Raw genomic sequence first — 21,657 nt, 5'->3', positions numbered from 1 at the left:
CTGGATTATAAAAAACAAATACTATCACGAACTATATAACATACACACATATATTGTGTGTGTGTGTGTGTAATATATATATATACACACCTATATCTACACACACACACACACACACACAGTACTAACCAATACTAAAATAGGGTACGTTTTTAGTAACTATGTACTAAAAAGTTTTCCTTTGCATTCCTCACGTACAGACGACAACGTTGTCAAAATGATCCCGTTCACGTGGATCTGTGAAAACGACTACCGGTAAGTTTGTATTTTCAGGTCCCCAAAAAAACAAAATGCATCAAAAGTCTTTAGTTGAAAACGGTAGCATGTTAACAGTAGCCTGGCTCCGCCCTCCTACGTACTTTTCCTTCAGTACTACGTCTGGGTTTGTGTGGTATATTCTTGGGTTTTCTCCGGTCAATTTTTTACCGGTCCAATCAGCGAACAGAGGGAGTGGCTGAGAACGATGACGTCGAGGTCGTGCGCTAGTTTGAGGAGTCATACGTCACGACCAAACGTTGGATATGGCAGATCCAGAGTGGCTCTGGGCAGATCCAATAGTTTTAAACTTCAACAGAGTACCCGCCTTCAAGAAAGTTAACACTTGTCAATGGAGAGAGGCCAGACTCTCTGTACAAATGAAATGTACGAGATTAGAACCAGGCTATGTAAACAGCCCCTCACTTCATACTTTTTTTGCTTTTCTTGTCATAGTGGTGACACCAGAGGCTGAACCACAGTGACCGTGATCACAAGAGTTGTTGTGTCGTCACGGCAACGGCTAAACGGCACAGGAAAGAAAAGCTCTCCTCTCTCCGGCAAGGTGGGCTCACAGGAAACCCCTAAAAACGGTTACTTCCTGTTGCTTGCTTTCTTTAAGCTGAGATCAGTTTTGCTATATTCTTACGAATACATGCGAGACAGCGGCCTCTGGTCCCAGATTTTTGGAAAGGAGAAACATAACACAATGAAAATATAATTTAACATAAACATTTTAATTGACGATTTATTCATTCGTTCAGTCAGGAGCCCTTTAAACATTTAACATCAATGAAGATCTCAAACAAACCGCTTCCAAAAATGTTTTCCTTAGAAACTGAAAAACACCCTTGATGGTGTCAAAAACCATTGTAACTTATTTATAACAACGTTATTTATGTAACAAACTCATCTTGTGAAGATAAGAAGTGTTGGAAAGTAAAGAAATATTTCAAACGTGAACTTTTATCCCAAAACTGAGAGCCTAGTCAATTTAAAAGCTCCCCCCTCCCCCTCCCAACAAAATCAAAAAATATTTAAATCAATTTAGAGGGGTCATAATATACAATATAATTTCACCTGAGGTTCACTTTATAATGTTAGTAACATTTCATCTTTCTTTTTTCTACATTTTGCACTCTCTCTGACACTTAATCATGTCCGTTTGCAGCATTTAGTCAATAAAAATGTATTTAATAAAAGTCTTTTCGCAAAGCTGCAACAGATTTTTTTTTTTTTTTTTTTGCTCAAATTGTTAATTTTACTGAAAAGTTCAGGCGTCTTGTAAAAATAAATATCTGTCTCTCGTTTCAAATGTTGGGATCTTTAACAGGATAAATTTACTTGAAAAGCAATAGCATAAAATATTAAGTCTTGACTTTTGTCTTGCTGCACAAAAAAATACAGTTTCACTTTTATTAATGATATATGCAGTGATGCTTAAAGGGATGGTTCACCCACAAATTGTAATTGTGTACACAAAAGATGATATTTTAAAGAATACCATTAACCAGACAGGTTAAAAAAAATAAAAAATACTATGAAAGTCAATGGGGCCCATCAACTGTCTGGTTACTGATATTCTTTAAAATATCTTCTTTTGCAACAACATGAGGGTGAGTAAGTGATGACAATTATTTTGGGTGAACTATCCGTTTAAGTAAATTCCTCTTGTTTTAAGGATTTCTTTGATATTTTAGGAGGAAAATTAATAATGGGATTGTTTTTGCAGCAAATAACACTGAGAAGCAAGTTTTAGGTTCTGAAAGTTACAATATATTTGTATTTAAAAAAAATAAAATTGGTTCCTTATGATAAGACCCCTTTAAATCAATTTAAAGACAACAGATTGGATACGGTACTTAGAATTTGATTTGAGCTCAATTAAAGGGCCAGTTTCCAATTACAGTGACAGCCAAGGTAATAATTAAAGTATAAAAACACATCCAAGAATAACAACACTTTCCTTTACTGCTGCGGTGACTCTCCACAATTCTGTTCCAATCTCTAATTACAGGGTTCGCAGTGGTGCCGTTTCTGCAATAACAGACTTTGTCTTTAAACTGTACATAAGGTGAACATATCATTCATTTAAAAGGTATTTGTATTGTAACTTGTTTCTACCAACTGTCACTATTTCCTGGCTTTTTCTAGCAGGTCTGTGAAAACATCCAATTGCGTTGGGTCCTTTCCGGCAGCTAGCTCAGGCTTGTGCTTCTCCAGCCAATCAGACGAGCGGATCTGCTGCCGCAGAGTACCAATCAGAGAGTCCAGACTCTCAGAGCGGATGCCGGATTGGCCATTTAGAATCACAATGCTCTCATCAGCCAATGAGACGGGCTCTGCCTTAATGTGCACAGTGTCAGGTTTGGTTTGAACGCTTGAGGTCTTGAGTGTTTGGTCTTTGCACTCATCTATTGTCTTAGCGTCTTCCCTCCTCGCTGTCCCGCTGCCGTCATCCCGTTTGTCTGTCGCCCGTGTTTCAAGCATCGAAGAGTCCTGAAGCTCTTCTAATGCGTTTTTAATCCTCTGCACACCTGAAGAACAGTGATGTGAGAAGAATTAATGCCGATGTCAGATAGTTTGGGGTAAGCTATGCCACTTATTTAAATTGCTGCACAACACTTGCATTTTGATAAATTAGGAAATGTTTTTTTTATTCAGAATATTTTAAAGTCAAAAGCGATTTTCATCAATCTGCAATATTAATTTGTCATAGTATTTCCTGCTTTGGAGTCAAAACTTACTATTAGTTTAGTCCCTGGCACAGTTTACCCCAAACCCTGTGAAACACTTTACCCCACAGATACTTTTTATGGATACCTTCTTATCTTTCAAATAAAAAGGTCAACAGATAAATAAAAATATACTAATGAAACAAAAAGGTACAAATAAAGCAGAGTATAATGTGGCAACTTTAACCATTGAAAGGATAACTATGACAAAGGCATCGCTTTCCTTTTTCAAACTGATTTTTTTTGTCATGAATATATAATGTACCTGAAGAATGAAAGCCGTGTCGAATATTTATATGAGCAATAGGTCATAGTCATGCGAAATGTCTTCATATCTATATCAGAAAACATAATTTTGTATGAAAATATTTTTCATTGAACAAATTAAACTACTTTCATATATATTGTCTTTCAATAATCCAAGCACTTTTTAAGTACCTCTTCAAAAATATGGCTATTTTCAAGGGTTTCCCAGGACTTCAAAAAGTCAAAGCACCTTGTACGAACCCTGTTATTTAATAATTTTATCATTATTAATATTAATAAATAAAATGGTCACATGAAGAAAAGAAAAAAAAGACAACATCTTACCCCACTCCCCCAAACTACATAAGATGCTACAAGAAGACCGGAACTAAAATGGAAATGAGATTGATCAACAAACCTAGCTGTAGTTTGTGCTGTTGATCAGTGAAGATGATTCTGAACCAGCCTGGAGACCTACAGCTGAAGGCCTGACCGCAGCTCAGCAGAACCCTGTGCTTGAGGAAACACCTCCACACAGACAGCTCCTCAGCAAACGTCTTCTCCTTCAGATACTACACAAACATCACACACAAACTTGTTGAACTTTAAAGAGTTTAGATGCAGACATCTGTTCTAAACGTGCCGTGAGAAGTTATTCTGTAGTGTAAACGCCCCCTGTGACCTCACCTTACTCAAATCTGCCCAGATGAAGAATCCCGCACCCCTGTGCAGGAAAGGTATGTCCAGTTTCTTCAGCTCTTCCGTCAGGAAGATGTGAGCCTCTCTTAGCCTGCGTCTGTTCTCCGGGAGGAACTCACCATTCAGCCAGTCTGGAAACGGCAAGAAAACTCCCTTAGTCATTTGCTGTTGTGAACGAATCATTCTTTGGAGTCAGATCTTGTCAATGAATCAGTCTAAAGGATTTGTTCATGAATTAGGCTCTTATGGTTCTTGAGTTCAACTCAATGACTTATGATCCAGTAGCACAGGTTAATTGCCCACTGGAAGGAAAAATTATTAGGAAATAATGTGTTATATTTTGGTATATTAATGGACTTAGAAGGCTTTTAATGTAGTCAAATAGACCATTTTAATTATACTTTTATGGTGCATTTTGGAAGCTTGAAGGCTGACATTTTAAAATGCAATTCATTCCTGTTTCAAAGCTGAATTTCCAGCATCATTATTACTCCAGTCTTAAGTGTCACATGATCCTCCAGAAATCATTCTAATATGCTGATAGAGAGACAATTTTCAAACTTTTGACCAGTAGTCAAGATACTTGGAGAACTAAGCCAGTCTGGCAAAATTTTGGAATTCCACAACAGCATAAATAACTTTTTAATACAGAAAAAGAGAGCCCTTGCATTTAGCACAAAGGGTTAAGTCCATAAAAGCATGGGGAATAAACAACCAGAAACAGTACTATCCTTTTGAAATAATGTGATCGGGACAAACTAATACTAATCTTGCATAATAGACAGAAAAGAAAATATGGGAACTGTGAATCGGCCATAGAAGGAAAATGTTAACAATGCAAGGGGAAAAAATGTGTGTACCTCTATCTCGGAAAAGCTGGGCCATCTGGTATTGTGTGAGTCCCGGGACTCCGTGGAAGGCGCCCAGCTGATCCAGGGCCTGTACCAAATCTCTGTTCTCCGAGTGGACCACGCCAACTCGCATCCCTGCCATTGCAAAGTCCTATATTTGTACATAACAGAAAGTCTGAATGCAGTGCTGCAATGCCAATAATCTGAGGAAAGGCTTTTCTGACCGTTCAAATTACCTTACTGACGCCCCACATAACATGGGTTCTCTGCGGATCTGGCAACCTGTGGAAACGTGTGTAGTTTGTGAAGATTAATACAAACACACTCACATGCACCCTGAATAAAAGCAGCCATTTCTGACATTACAATAAAGACTAAAATAATCCTTCAATTTTCATTTGGACAACATTTTCATTTTAAGTGGTTTGACTTGAATTCATTAAAAGATTCAATTTAACTTGACACCTAATGATGTATGCTTCAATTTAAGCAAAGGGCATGTCAGATAAATATACGCAAGACTAAGTAAATTAGAACAAAACACAGAAATAATATGTGCATGTCTCTCACCCGTCCAAGCTGAGAACACTGCGAAAAGTGTCCGTCTCGCTGAACACAGAGAGCATGTAAATCTCATCTATGATCACATGAAGCTGGTGCCTGGAGCATGAGAGAGAAAAAAATGAGTAAATGAGTGCAGTTGAGGCCAGAAATGAAAATTCAAATGACACGCGTGAACACAAATGCAATTTCTCATCAATAATGTGCAACTTAATGAAGCATATGAAAACATTTGGAAAACAAAGTGTGATCAGAGACCCAGTTAGTTAGCCAACCAAAAAATTAAAATAGATTTTCTTTAAATCGTTTACTCATCCTCATGTTGTTCGAAACCTTCAAAGAAGTTTTGATGAATGCCGTTTTACATACTACAAAAATATAAAGTGACTAGAGCAGCACCCACACGGTCTAATTTCTATATTTGATTCGCCTGGTGGTACTTTGACCCTGCTCTCACGATTCGCTTTCATTATATGGACAAAGAACTTCATAAACATTCTTAAAAACAGCTGTTGCGTTACACAAAAGAAAGACCAAGGTCGGAATAAGGGTGAATAAAGTGTGATCATTTTCTATTTTTATATTGACGAAATTTCACTGGCTTCCAGATATCAAAGATCTGAAAACACTAAGCGTCAATAAACAGGGTTTACATTAAGCCAGGATTAGGCCCAAGTTCAATTAGGGCATTTAACCCATTTACTCCTAAAACGCCTGCTAAAAACGCCTATAAAAACCTATGTTATTCTTGGATAAATGTCCTTATCTCCTGAGGGTTTTCTGAAAAAATACTAAAAATTGTCAACGTCTACCAAAACCTGAATATCTAAGCCTCTGTAGCACTTAGAAACATGAAATCCCTTAGCACTAACATAACTCAAAAATTCTCAAAATCATATGGGGAAGAAAAAATATTTAATTATATATAAATCAATTCTATCATTTATATCTTATATAATATTCTTATATAAAGATATTTAAATTATATCTTTGAAAACTCAACAAGACCCACCTCGTGTGTATTTGAACCTATGACAGTGTGTTACATGCTGCACGTGTCATTAAAGTATGACGAATACAAAATGCTGCCTCCGGCAGGAGGTTCAGAGTTGCGCAACGCAGTAACCGGCGCTAGATATAATGTTTCGGCGCGCAGCATCCGGCACAAATGGGTTAAGTAGCTTTAATAAACATACCTTTGAAAAAACTTTACTGGTTTGCATCTTGAGACAAAACAATAACACTGACATATTTTAAGATATACCAGTGCAAGTTGCTTTCAGTTAAAACTAGAGGTCGAGAGCTATAACCTAGAAACATAAGTAAATTTCATAGGTAACACTTTGCAAGTCCCATTTGTTAACAAGGATGTATTAGCTAGCTTTCATGAACTATATGCATTATGCAATATACAATATACGTTTTGACTGCATGTATTAATGAGCAATACAATTGTACCTTTATCATTCATGTTATTTAATAGTACATTAACTAAGGTAATAACAGTTCAAATAAGAATTAAAACTCGATTTCAAATGTATTAGTAAATGTTGAAATTAACAAACTAACAATGAATACTTCTACAACTTTTATTAACCTTAGTTAATGCTAAAAATGGAATCTTATTATAAAGTTTTACCATTTCATATAATTCCAAAAAGTCATGCTTAAAGCTGGCCATTAAAATTGAATACATTTAGACCTATATTGCATGTATAGTCTCTCACTTTATGAACACTTGACTTATCCAATCAAAATAACAATCTATTGTAGTGATAAAAAATAAATAAATAAAAACTTAAATCGAATGCGTTTCTGATTTGTTTAAGTTTCTGTCGGCTACATGAACATATCAATGTTGAGAAAGCAATCACGTCACTAGCTTTAAATATGCAACCTCGCTGGCTAATGAATGCATAAAAGTGACCAGCTGGACACAAACTAATGCAAATAGATGGTAACTGCGACATAAAACATTTGGGTCAGGTTTGCGTGTGTTTTTGTCACATTGTTTAAACCGCCTAAGTACTATGTTAGAGTCCTCACAGCCTCGAAGAAAAACATACTGCTGTTCTTTCTCTGCTAATGCAGCATTTAATCAACAAATTAATTACTTTATAACGATATGGTAATATGTACTTTAGTGTTCTGTATTCATACCGTTTCGCTGTCGATGTTTTGACGCGATGCGAAGTGTCAGCGCTCTCAGTACAATGTGTTCTCTCTGTGCAGCGCACAGCCTCACGTGTTAACGTAAACAACTCAGCCAGTGATAGTTTGTTATTTGTCCTATAGAGGCCGCTCTCGCTCTGCATAAAGCCAGCAGTCTCTTCTCAGCGCGCTCGTACTGTATAATGACAGCAACGGACGCAACCCAGAAAAACTATCGGTGTGGATTTTTGCCGATAACGAGTTCCACCAATCAACTAGAGGCACAGATACATCGGCAAAACCGATGAATCGGTCGACCTCTAGTGCGTTCGACTTGAAGGGCGCTGTGCAGACCAATCGGTGTATGTCAAGCACAGTTGAGAGCGATTAGAGAGCAGACGGCTCCATATGCTTTCGAATCGCTCTCACTGTACTTTGATGTCATACACCGATTGGTCTGCGGCGCTTCAAGTCAAACACATCTAATTGTTTTAGTTCAATGCTTGTGAGAAACTGTTTGAACTCACATTTTTGCAAATTGTAGAAAGCTGGTCATCTCTTCGGACGAGTACATTTCTCCAAGTGGATTCTGGGGGATTAACAGGATAAGGGCTTTGATGTTCAATCCCTATATAAAGAAAATACAATTTTTAGAGATTCATACATGAGTTTTAAGTGTGTACATTTGTTTGTATCTTTAAGTTAAAGTGTCTTTATTATGTATTTGAAAGGCTCCTAACTGTTATGGATACATTAAAGGTTTAAAAAAAAAACTTTCATTTTCTAATAATAAACATTGCACATCAACACATTTCTCAGAGTCTGAAAATGGTTTGTTCGAAGATTCAGTCTCTATATATCCCTCCTTTCCGAGAGCCTACTCTTCTCTGATTGGTCAGACGACCCAGTCTGTTGTGAACTTGTGATTGGTCTACCGTTTACAATGAGTGTCGGAAACGAAACGCCGATTACCATATCTGTATTTCAGCTCTGGATCTTCATCAGCACTTGATATGCAATGATACAAACCATAACGATGGTTATATCAATTCCAACGCAAGTCCTCATCCTTTTGAACTGCATGCAAAGTGGATTTGCAGTGCTAAAAATTACCTTCTCGACATGTTGACAACACAAACCTAACTCTTCCAGGCTTCAGCTACAACTACAGAGTTTGAGGGTCAAAGTAGATGTGTTCACAGGCAGCCAATGACGACCATAGGCTGGCGTTATGCAAATTTGTTACATTATTACATACGTTTGTAACAGGAAGATAGACTTGAATTACTGACGACTCGTTTCGGCAGTTCAGAATCTATTCTTTCTTTTGGGAGACAATACATGTATTTTTCGTGCACTTCATTAAAACTTTGCAGACCTTTTACATTCACAAACAGCTATATTACACAGAATACACACTGCATGAAAGGTAATCTTCGAAAACGCATAATAGGAGCACTTAAAATAAAATAACCTCTTTTTTGGCATCTTTAAGGGAGTTCTCCAGTTTCTCAACAGTTAGCTGGAAAGGTCTGACATCACTTCCTGTGAGCTACACAAACACAAAAATATACAAAGAGAAGGATAAACAGAATAGCCACACGAAACAAAAATATAACATGTCTGTTACATTATTAAATCTTACACCTGAGCTTTCGCTAAGCACCTGATTATAAAGTGGCACATGGTGTAGTATGACACTGCTGTACAAGCCTACGTCCTCCGTTATAACCCCATAGAAGGGCGACGGGATGAGAATGGCATCTGTAAAACAAGCAAAAACAATATGAAAGATGTCCTTCAATTTGTATACTGTGTGAGGCTAAAACACAGATGTGTGTTTGAGATAGATGCACTGTTAAAGAAAATCATTGAAATGGAGAAGTTGAATTCATTCGGCTGAGAAAATCGACTGACGGAGAATATAGTGGCAGAGTGACGAGTGAATGTGCAAGAAAGCGAAACTAACATGGGAGATTTCATGGAGTTAACAACGTCGATTTAATGCTAAAGTACTTTCTGTATGAAGATATCTTACACAGAAAAGTTAAAAGGCTGCAGTGAGTAGCGCACAAGACAGGAAACGCATCAGCAATCGGTCATGTCACCGGCACTGATGGTTATCAACCTAATTGAATCTATTTGAACCTAACTGAACAATTACTGTCTAACCTGCCAAATACAAGAGCTGAAAAGTGATTTAGAGGTGTTCCATGTGTCCCCTGTGGTTGGCTGATGCTTTTTTCGAGTTAGAAGCAGAAACTGATGTGTACAACTCACAGATAACAACACAGATTCAGTTCACATAATATAAAAAACAAAAGAAGAAATCCACACACCAAAGAAGTTCAAAGTCCAAGATCCATTGAGAAAATGCTACTTTACATGAGAATCTTCAGTAAAAAAAATTCTCGATGGATCTTGGGCTTTTAACTTGTTTGGTGTGTGGATTTCTTCTTTGTTTTTTATATCTGTAAAACAAGCAAACATTATCAGGTAACATATTCAGACACATGTGCTCACTTTTTTTGTTTAATTTTGCTCAATTTTGATTTCAATGTTTACACAATTACTAAAAAAGCTAATAAATAAAAATAAAATATAATAAGATGCCCATATTTTCTCAAATCAATCCAATAGTCTGTAAATACTGTATAAATGGTGTATCCATGTCCAATGCTTTCAATATATTTTGAAACACAAATTAGAACTAACATTTTGTTATTTGGCAAGCAGCCAATGCTACTGGTCTATGCTAGTCATTTCAAAATGGCTAAATATGAACTGATTAATTAGCCTGGCCAATATACACTACCATTCAAAAGTTAGGGGTCCGTATGATTTAAAAAAGAAATAAAAATACTTAGATTCAGCAAAATGCATTAAATTGATCAAAAGTGACAGTAAAGACATTTATAACGTTACAAAAGATTTCTGTTTGAAATAAATGCTGATATTTTGGACTTTCTATTCTTTAAAAGAATCCTGAAAAACAAATATTTAGCAGCACAACTGTTTTTAACATTGATAATAAGTGTTTCTTAAGCAGCAAATCAGCATTTAGAATGATTTCTGAAGGAACATGTGACACTGAAGACTGGAGCAATGACGCTGAAAGATCAGCATATTCAGCAATTAGTAGTAGGTATGAGATTGAGAAGACAAAAAGTGCAGTTGTATTCTGTAGTGATCAGATGGTCTCACACCTTCTGGGTCACACAGCGTTGCTGCTAAAGCCGAGAATAGAGACCCACAACCGTTCATAACAACAACCTGCAAAAAAACAGAAATTTAGTCCACATGCTTATTTTCTTTTTCTAAAGAAAGAGGAAGACTAACAGAATTAACACGGATGGTTTAATAATATCATGCATAGTGTGCAAAAGCAGAAAAACACTCACATTCTCTGGTTTTAGAGGTTTGGGAGAATGGCAGTAATCTGACAGGAACTTAGCAACTTCCTCTCGAAGGCTATGGGGGAAAAGAACATCAATACTGTGAAATAAAAACCTAAGCACTTGATTTCAAGGAATTATAGTTTCAACACAGTTATGGGTAATGTAAGCTTACAAACTGTGGCCTTTCCAATCGTGGTATTGTAAGAAAGCAGGGTCAATGTGAAGCATGTCAGGTCGACTCAGCTGTCGGAGAAACCAAGAATCACAAAATGCAACACACATTGAAAAGTGATATCCAGGCAGTGCGACAATTCTTTATATTTTTGTGCATGCAAAGATTTTTGAAAGGCTTTCTTTTTGCAATGACACTATTATTCTTCTGAAGACAAAGCAAGTGGCACTTGCATGTCCAAAACTTAATAGGGTGGTTGCTAGGACATTGGTATGCCGTTGCTAAGGTGCTCAGTGGCATTCAGCTTGTTTTTATTCATGGTATGCGGTTGCTATATTGCTCTGAGAAGCATTCTGAGAAATATTCGGTTGCTAGGGTGTTTTGGGTGGTTGCTCACTGGCTAAAATAGCACATCCTCAAGACTCCATGATATTGTGATATATAGTTCACATTCTTTTTCTAAAGTAAGATAGTGCTTACATGACACGGGCTGTGTCCGAAATCGTCCTCTGTAGCCTTACAAACGAGTGTACAACCGATGTACGTTCAACGGCTAGAGAATACCCATAATGCACTGTGAGAGTCACGCCGTTTTAATTCCGTGTCTGACCAGAAGATGGCGCCCGCAGCGGAATCATCCATTCATTATCCAAACTGTTGGTCCAATGTGGCCACAGCGTCATATCATACAGGTATAAATCCCAACTTAATTATTACATTGCTTAATTTATAGTTAGTTTCCATGATAGAGTTAAATCGATAAATCGTTTCATTACTACTGGAGCTACCAGTTTGCAAAGTTCCAAATGATTATTAAACAGCAAGCACAAACTACGCAAAACTTCAGCCCCTCAAAACACTCATTGTGGAATCGTTTGAACGGGGACCGTTTTGACAACGTTATCAGCTGTACGCAAAACTTCTCTAAAAAAACGTTCAGTTTGTATTACATCGTTGTCGTGCAAGCATAAATTTAACAGGTTTTATTCACCCACTTTATTGCCCAGTATTTTTTTTTAAATGAAAAAGCATCTTCGCTAATGAATGCAAACCAAGTAAATCACTTCTCTTACCCTTTTCTGTAGGAGGTCAAAGCATAGCTTGTTTTCACTGGTTCCCAAGTTTATAATGCCCTGAAATAAACAGTATTAAAAAAACAGCAAATTACCACACAGCAGAAGCTAGATAAACACACACACACAAAAAAGTGAGAAACCACAGATTATCAGATGCATTTCCTAGAAGTCCCAAGAGACTTGTGGCCACTGCGTCAACCAAAGCAGTGCCTTTAAAACCAAGACTTGTTTTATAACAAGGCTTATAATATCAGAACAAGAGAGAACTCTCAGACAGAGACTGAGCTAATAAGCAAGTGACGGGATGGGTAGTTGACATGAAATGCAGTAATTTGTCTCAATAATCTCATATATTTAAGCAGATTTTATGAAATCATTAAATCAGATATGTAATGATTCATTAATACTGAAAAGGCACAGAAATTGTAATAGTGTGTTAAAAATTAATGTCAAACTACAAGATGATTTAAAATGAACTAGTTAAAGAAAAAGATTATTACAATTTTTACAAAAAGGCCAGGCACAGAAATGTTCACTTGAAATTCAATTTTCAAAATATCAAATTTTCTATTAATTTAAACTAGGTATCGTCCCTCCTAACTAACTAATTCTTATACATTACTATGATTTATTACCATGTGGGCCTGCACTGTGCAGTAAAATTTATAAAAATATTTACTGATGGTGTATGTCTGGATTTGAAAAATAAATTATAAATTTTACACCTGTATATACTTGCACTACATTAAAAAGTTTGGGGTTTGCGAGACATTATAAATGTCTTTACTGTCAATTTTGATCAATTTAATGCATCATTGCTGAATATAAATATACCGGTATATATATTAAAGAAAAAAAATATTACTATCCCCAAACTTTTGAAGGGAAATATATACATACTCCCTTATCTATCTATCTATCTATCTATCTATCTATCTATCTATCTATCTATCTATCTATCTATCTATCTATCTACCGGTATCTATCTATCTATCTATCTACCGGTATCTATCTATCTATCTATCTGCCGGTATCTATCTATCTATCTATCTATCTACCAGTATCTATCTATCTATCTACCGGTATCTATCTATCTATCTATCTACCGGTATCTATCTATCGGTATCTATCTATCTATCTACCGGTATCTATCTATCTATCTATCTATCTACCGGTATCTCTTTATCTATCTATCTACCGGTATCTATCTATCTATCTATCTACCGGTATCTATCTATCTATCTACCGGTATCTATCTATCTACCGGTATCTATCTATCTATCTATCTATCTATCTATCTATCTATCTATCTATCTATCTATCTACCGGTATCTATCTATCTATCTATCTATCTATCTATCTATCTACCGGTATCTATCTATCTATCTATCTACCGGTATCTATCTATCTATCTATCTACCGGTATCTATCTATCTATCTACCGGTATCTATCTATCTATCTATCTATCTATCTATCTATCTATCTATCTATCTACCGGTATCTATCTATATCTATCTATCTGCTGTCTAATCGATAACTAATCGCATCTAACATAAGTTATATTACATATTTACAAACTTTAATGTTAGATGATTTGACAGCACATAAATCATCTATGGCTATGACATGAGAAACGTTACCTAAATTGTTATGCTGATGATAATATGATTTGTAATGCAAATAAAAATGTAAACTTGCAACATTTTCATTACATTTTTAAAACACTGATAATGAATTTCCAAAGAGACTAACATGAGGGTTTGAAATCTCATCGTGTTTGTTGGCATGATACTGGTTGTAGCCTTCCCGCAGGATTCCCTGTTGCAGCAGCATGCTGTTGCCACGGCGAGACAGGTACGGGCTGTTCTGGGGTGTTTGATCACCCCAAAGCATGTTGGGTACAGCTTTGGCACTGTTGGGTATCAAGGTTTGTGAGGAGCTGGGCACAGGGGGCATGTCCCTGCTGGTGGTGGCGCTCTGGTCTTCCGTCCCACGGGCCGAGTTCAGGACTCTGGTCAACATGGACATAAGACGAAACTCATGTTCTCTCTCTTGCTTCGCTCGTCTCTCCTCCTGCTGCTCCCTCCGTTCCTCAGCCCGCGCCTCCTGCCGCATCCGGGCCTCCTCCAGAGCGAGGAAGCGCTCTTCTGCTGTCTGCTGCCAGCTTAGATACCCAGCCAGAGCGCTCGATAACTCCCCATCTCCCCCGCGAACCACCCGCCGTCGCTTCCTCTGATGGAACGATCCGGAAACCCCTTCCTGGTCACCATGGCTACCTCCGTCTCTCATCGCCATGGGAGCAGTTGCCGGGGATACACCTGCACCGGAGGAGCCGGTCATGTTCTGGTCACTGCAATCTGTGGTGTGATATATGAAAAAAATAATTTAATCAGTCCTGTTTAAAGTAAAAAAAAAAAAAACTCATCAACTGATAACATAATTAAGAATTAAACAATCCTCTCAAAATTCTAGTAAAACGACAGTTGGTGTGATAACATGCCAATGCTGTCGAGAACATCTGCGGGGCTAAAAGTAAGGCACTGGATAACAAACAGTGCCAACATCAGACACAACAATTCACTTGGCATAAACACTGCAATGCCTATGCACTATTAAACCGCAGTCTGTCTAAATGGATTATCAGCTAAAACTGGTAAGTCAGGTCCATAGATATGTATATATGCCACATTCAAACACTACAGATACAGCGTGTGTCACTCACAATAAAAATCATTAATGGCAAAACATTGTGAGGCAACATTTCACAGGTGAGAATGTGTTGGGTTTGTGTTATTATTATATGCATTAACAATATTACAGGTTTTTACTATGGTACTTATTAATGGTTTTACTTTTACTATGGTAACTTTTTAATGTTGTGTTAGCGGACACCTTGTTATATTGTGTTAGCTACTTAGCTTTACAAAATCATGCGCTGAAGTCTTTTGCAGATATAGATATTCATTTATGCGTCTAACTTCATACTGGCTCACGTATAGCGGCCCATAGAAACAGCTGCTAATGAGGCATCTATCCATAGGTCAGGCCCATTGATCAATTTGAAGGGATGGTTCACACAAAAAAAAAAATCTGTCATTACTCACTCTCATCTCGTTCCAAACCGCTAAGACTTTTGTTCATCTTCAGAACACAAATGAGGAACTTTTTGATGAAATCTGAGCCAGTTCTGTACTCTCAATTGACAGCTACGCAACTACCAGTGTGCGAACATAAACAGAAGCTCAACCGAACCTGCTTGACACACGAAAACAAACCTCTTGTAGAAGCTCAAATGTGCTACGTAACACGAGAATGAATCTCATTGGTTCTCACACATCAAGCGAACACTCTTGAGCTTTCATTTACAACAACAACTGATGTGTAACTCAATGTTTATATGTGAATAAAAGCCTAAATTCAATATGTTCATCATTTAAAGCAATCGAGTCTCTTCAGAAAATTTGGACTAAACCACTTAATTCATATGGATTGGTTTTACGATATCTTTATGAACCTATTGAAGCATCAAAGTGGCAGTTGCGTAGCTGTCAATGGAGGGGCAGAAAGCTCTCAGATGTCATCAAAAATATCTTCATTTCTGCACCGAAGATGAACAAGAGTCTTCCGGGTTTGGAACAACATGAGGGTGAGTTAATGATGACAGAATTTTCATGTTTGGGTGAACTATCCCTCTAAAAATATTGATGTTTTTCAACTTATCAAGGCTACATCCAATGAAAATATTTAAAGATTCCAGAAGCTCAACTGGTAGAGCATGGCGCTGGCGACAAGGTCGTGGGTTTCGTTCTCACACTAAAGAAATGCACATTTGATTGCACTGCAAGAAGAAAAGTAAGTAATAATAAACAAGCCAAACGCATTAATGTATAAAATATACACTATGTCTAAACGTTTGGGATCAGAAAATATATATTTCTTTAAAATAAATTACTTTAAAATTTGATTAAATTGAACAAAAAAAAAAACTATAAAAAGTATATAATGCTACAAAAAGATTGTATTATAGTTTCCACAAAAATATTAAGCTGCACAATCAGTTTCAGCATTGATGATAATAAATGTTTCTTGAGCAGCAAATCAGAATACTAGAATGATTTCTATAAAAAATAAAAAAAAATAAAAAATCACATGACTCCACATGACAAATCAAGCTGTCATCATGGGAAATAATTACATATTTAAAAAATATATTATAATAGAAAATAATTATTTTAATTTGTAATAGTATTTCACAATATTACTATATGTTTTTAGCAAATTAATGCACCCTGTGAGCATAAGCGTCTTTTTATCATGAATTAATAGAGTAGAATATTACAAACCAATTGGTAATAGTATTACATCACAGGGCCACATGTCAGACCTACTGTCTCCTAAATAATCCTAAAAAAATATTGAGTCACACTCCCATACACACTCATCTATATCTTTATATCCATATACGGTATGCAACAAGTGCCTGTATAGTGGAATATCTATACTGAGTGCTCTACATCATGCTGATGATGTTTGGTTGCTGTTGCGCAATGTAATCCAAAAAAATATATATTTTTTCTCACTGTAATCAAATATGCATCCATGCACATCCATGTTTGTTTATCTATTCATCAACAGATTGTTTATGATACCTGATGGGGAACAGATGACATGTGCGTTTCCCTGCTCTCCGTCCATCTCAGCGTGTTCGTCTGTGTTTGGACCAGCATGTTTGTGTTCAGCACCGGCTTCATCCTCCTCATCAACAGGTCCGAACTCGTAGAGCATCTCGGGAGGGCCCGCCGCTTCATCATCCGAGCTCATCACCTCCGTCTTGATCTCCAGGATTTCACCTGCTCTGTTCGGGTTAGTCTCTGACCCCGCCAGTCCGATCACCTGGTTCGCAACCGAACCGCTCCACAAAGGCAAAGTAGAACCCGAGGCTGCGGCTGATCGGTTACTCTGAGCCCTCTCCATCAGCTCGTAATACCTCGCGGATCTCAAAGTCTTCTGTTTGTACTCAAGCTTCAACTTTTTGATCTTCTCCCTGCATTGATCCCCGGTCCGGTTGATGCCCTTCTGCCGCAGAGTGCTGGCGATTCTGTTGAACACATGCTGGTTTCTGAGACAGGTTACCAGCTCGGTTTGGACCGGCACGTCTGACCAGATCTGCAGCAGCTCCAATACCTCTGGTTCGGACCAGTTGCTGCCGCGTTCGTACTTTTTACCGTATACGTGAATCAGATGCATCGCAGCACTACAAATAAAGCTACAGTGTTATATTTATAGATTGCTGCAAGTGTGTTCACGCATTGGTATGGCACCGCGTTTATGTGACTAAAAGCAAATGCATTAAAATATTACAACTCCAACGTGTGTTACTGTAATCAATCATCTAAAAACGAGCACTGGTAGCCTACTTCACCCAGACCGGAACCAGATTCCTTTACTTTCTAAAACAGTCTTGATGCATTTTCAGCTCGATGCTTTTGTTCTTTATTCAAACAAATCCTGATACATCCGGGTTCACGGCACATGCGTGCTGTCCTTATTCCGGGATAAATTTGGACCGTGACAACAAAGAACGGCGCTGCGCATGCGCTGAAAGAGGCCCGTTGAGGAGACCGTTTATAGTCTATGGAGGAGACTCACTTGTTGCTCGGGCACGCCATCTAGTGCTTACATTAGCATTTTGAGCCATATTTATTCACATTTATTCATTAGTGAGGTGGATTGGCATTTGTTAATATTATTGTATTAGACAACAAACTAATTAACATTTGTATACAGTTGTATTTTTATATTAAAGTTACAAAGATTAATATTGTAATAAATGTAATGCTTATTGTTGATGTTTGTTAATTAATGTTAACTAATGGGACATTATTGTAAAATATTGAAAGTTTTCTTCAATTTTTTGAACGTTGATTTTTTTATTGCATGTATTATTCCTACGTCCAGAATACATTGAATTTTGTGATACATTGAATGTCCAATACCTTCGATGTTTTGCCCCTCATATTGCTCCAATTGTATTGCCAGTGAAATATTTGTTTTCCTCTCCTTTTCTAAAAGAGATAGAAAATGTGATGTAAATAAAGCATGGTTTAGTATTTGAGGGAGTACAAGGTGCAGCCCTTTTCATTTATTTTGTTAAAGGATGCAGTTTATTTTGTAGAGATTATTTCATAATAATTAATATATATATATATTTGTATTAATTTTATACTTGGGGCTTTTCACTCATATACTATGAACTATAATACGCCTGTACATTTGCATTTATTAAATTATTCTTTATTTACATTTTTTGTGATAACTTTGGCAATAAAAAAATAAAAATAAAAGTTTAATAGTAATAATAATTAAAGAAACGAGTTGCAGGGACTAATACAATCAGCTTAGCAGGAGTAGAGCTGGGTCAACGAAGAGGAATCCTCCCGTTTTCATTCGTGACTTGCATGCTACTGCTTTCCGAGTAAAAAATATTGGCAAAACTGTTAATCTGATTTATGTCTGTCAAAGCAAAAATGATGCTGATGATTACATGTAGCCCTTGCTCCACAATGAGACGGATCCAAATGTAATCTAATTAATTCACAGCATAACAATTAAAATCTGTTATCATTTACGTATACCCTCAAGTTTATGAGTCACCATTCATTTTCATTGTGTGAAAAAAATACTCCATGAACAGTTCCTAACATTCCCAACATATTTCCAAAGAAAATAAGTCTTGGAACAATAAGGATGGGTAAATAATGGCAACAATTTCACTGTTAGAATTTTCATTTTTGGGTGAAATGTTTCTTTAAGAATTGCATTTCGACGTTAAAAGTAACGTTAAATACATTTGTATTTGCAACTGCATTTGAAAGAGTTTTGCGATGAGGTAAAATAATAATTATTTTATTGAAACAGTATGTCTGAATCCTGCAGATGGAGCCCGCGAATAGCACACCACGAATAGTCCAGAATCCTCATACCATGACGTACTTCCTGGGAATTGTAGGCCATTTGTGATTACTAGAGATTTGTGTACGGATGTATCCCGTTATTTCTATAGAACAATAAAGCAGACGCGACCGATGACAGCGGCACAGACTATAGGTTTTCATTTTATTTGCAAACATTTAGATAATAAGTACAGCACGGATATCTGCAGACACAAGATTTATAAATAATTAAAATAAAGGACTACATTACAGGAAGACGCGCGCACTGTTGAAAGTTTCATCGATCTGCGCGCGCTCGCCGCGTGATGCTGAGTTGAGTCCTCGGGGTGTCGCGGAACGGCGCGAATATACTCCGTTATGGTTTCTCAGTGGATATACTTAACGTTTCTGTCGTGAATGGAGTTCATTCCGGAGCTGTAACGTTAGAGAGAAATGTGAGCTCGTTAACGTGACCGGATTCCGAGGCTGTGTTGAAGCGCAATGACAGCTCGGTCTGTGCTCGAGGAGGGGTCAACGGTCTCATTTCTGAGGTAAATGACAGTTCGTGTGTCGTCTTTATTTAATCTAATAAGAACGGAAAACTGAGGTGAAGTTAACGGTAAGAAAGTTTTGATATATTGAATTTCTGCCATTAAGCTTTACGTTTTCGTCCAACTTCTGAGAGATATTTCTTACAATTTGAGCGAAATAATTTGTGTGTTTTTTTAAAACCTTTTTTATTCAATTCGTACAATATATTTGTGTTTTTGCGAGTGCCAAGACAAATAGACCGTTATGTTTTGCCTTAACGTAACGTTACACATTTGTTAAACTGGTCTGATGTAGCTATTATTTAGTGTTATGTCATGTCTTTGTAATGTATTAATGTATTGTAGTAACGTTATTTGTAATGTCAATAATAAAGGTGACTTAAAGAGATAACGTTAACGTGTTACTTCTCTCAAAAATTATAATTCGGTCATCCTACTCACCCGAAATAATGTTGTTCCAAACCAATAGCCTATGACTTTATTTCCTCAGTAACACAAAAGGAGATGTTCGGCACAGTAACGGTCACCGTTCACTTTCATTGCACCTGTTTTCCATACTACTAACATGAATGGTGACTGCCTGGTCTCTTTTTGTCTTCCACGAAAGAAAGAAAGTCATTCTAGCACATAACAATATTTTAAACTGACTCAAAATCCTCCAAAGATTTATCATCGTATTGCACGCCCAGTGCTTTCAGCGTAATTGAATGATTTCCGTTGGTCTGACTGATTTACGGTGCGCGCGAGCTCCTCTTAACCCGTGACCCAATGAAAATTCATAGCGTTCAGTGCAATAAATGAATGCAGTATTGTGCTATTCTTTGTCTCATGTAAGTTAGTTCATATGATGACTGTGATGATCCACAGAATAGAATAGCAAGTGTCTTTTGACCTCGAAACATTAATTCTGTTGGCAGGTTTGATGATTATAAAACCTGTTTTTTTTTTACCCACATGGATTTTTTAGAACAGGCAGTGTGGTCATTTTCTGTATTGATCCTAACAAGAGAGCGAGGAAAGAAAGAGGTAGAGATAAACAGTATTTGTGCGCTGTCTGTCTGTCCCTCTCTAATGAGTGACTAAGCACTTCGGTTCCTGCCCTTACCAAGCCATCATGGATCATTAAAGGTTTAGTAGTTGTAGTTGTGTTTGATGAGGAGTTACTAAGGCACAGTAATTACTGTTCTTTCTTCCCCAGAGAGCATGCTATAAAAATTTGGCCCTCCTAGCCAGCCAGCATACAGTAGCATCGCCCGGGACTTCGCCTCTTGCAAGCATCCAATCTGTCAGATCCTCAGAGACAGTTAGATAATCATACTCTCCATTCGATTCAGGCTTTAATGGATGCTCAGAGTCGTTAAATATGAAAAATAAGTCATTTGAGTGTTGAACGAGATTGATGGCCCGATCTCCAAAATGTTCTACGTGACTGGCTTCACATTTGAATGTCATTTTGTCTTTGTGACCTGTTCCTGAAGCACCAGGAATTCATGATTTAATAGAAATGCACAAATATTCAGTTCTAGGAAGGCTGTTGATAACCAATTATTCTGATCGTTTCTGGTCAGTGTTGCGGTTGCAATGCAATTACCAGAATTCCCTCTGGACTGGTTCCACGTTCTGCTTGTAAGCTAAAAAAAAAAAGTGGTCTTCTGTGTTGTTTCCAACACAAAGACCTTGTCAGACCTAATAAAGAGAAGAAAGGACGAGCCACAAGCCCTGTTTGTATGTCAGAACAGCAACAGCCTTCGGAATCAACAGCCTTTTCTGTCACATCTTACATATGTTGCGCTCTGGAGGTGAGCCCTTCATTACTTCCAACATTTATCCATTAGAAGAAGCTTTCACAAGTGGCTGCATTATTAAATTAGTCTTGTCGAGACAGGCGAAAGATTGAATAAGGGGGATGGTTAACCTGAAAGTAAGTTATTTGACAATGCTGAAAATGGCTTATGTTTAAGAGTGCTAGAGGCGGTGAATAATTTTCCAAGAGCTGGACCTCTTATCCATTACCTTTTGTAGACTTGTC

The 21,657-nt window shown here is 37.2% G+C and overlaps 2 protein-coding genes across 6 annotated transcripts in view; one reads left to right on the top strand and one right to left on the bottom strand.

Annotated features, from left to right (window-relative positions):
* Positions 1-972: 972 nt before the first annotated feature.
* Positions 973-17,745, bottom strand: accs (1-aminocyclopropane-1-carboxylate synthase homolog (Arabidopsis)(non-functional)). Of its 4 annotated transcripts, XR_013796586.1 has the most exons (17): positions 16,795-17,745; positions 13,898-14,502; positions 12,142-12,201; positions 11,069-11,139; positions 10,900-10,969; positions 10,705-10,771; positions 9,165-9,262; positions 8,973-9,050; positions 8,026-8,126; positions 5,357-5,446; positions 5,023-5,068; positions 4,796-4,937; positions 3,924-4,066; positions 3,655-3,808; positions 3,256-3,325; positions 2,380-2,792; positions 1,502-2,292 (listed from the first exon to the last, which is right to left on the bottom strand). XR_013796586.1 is itself a non-coding variant. In XM_079604196.1 (16 exons), exons 1-16 carry the CDS (start codon positions 17,390-17,392, stop codon positions 2,777-2,779), a joined length of 2,409 nt encoding a protein of 802 aa, XP_079460322.1. In that variant the 5' UTR covers positions 17,393-17,745; the 3' UTR covers positions 974-2,776. The 4 variants fall into 4 exon arrangements, 3 of the variants coding, with proteins under 3 accessions (XP_079460320.1, XP_079460322.1, XP_079460321.1); XM_079604196.1 differs by having other exon boundaries at positions 974-2,792; XM_079604195.1 differs by lacking the exon at positions 3,256-3,325 and having other exon boundaries at positions 1,501-2,292.
* Positions 17,746-19,134: 1,389 nt separating this feature from the next.
* furinb (furin (paired basic amino acid cleaving enzyme) b) overlaps positions 19,135-21,657 on the top strand; it is a 73,941-nt gene continuing 71,418 nt past the window's right edge. The window contains exon 1 of one of the 2 annotated variants that reach the window (XM_079604199.1): positions 19,135-19,628. The gene's annotated coding sequence lies outside the window, so the exon portion shown is untranslated. Of the gene's footprint in view, positions 19,697-21,657 lie in introns of both variants that reach the window. The other variant, XM_079604200.1, reaches the window with a different exon arrangement.

Source organism: Phoxinus phoxinus, assembly GCF_949152265.1.
Source record: "Phoxinus phoxinus genome assembly, chromosome: 25".
Taxonomy (NCBI): domain Eukaryota; kingdom Metazoa; phylum Chordata; class Actinopteri; order Cypriniformes; family Leuciscidae; genus Phoxinus; species Phoxinus phoxinus.
The sequence above is the reverse complement of the archived record's forward strand: the minus strand, read 5'-3'. Positions and strand labels throughout refer to the sequence as shown.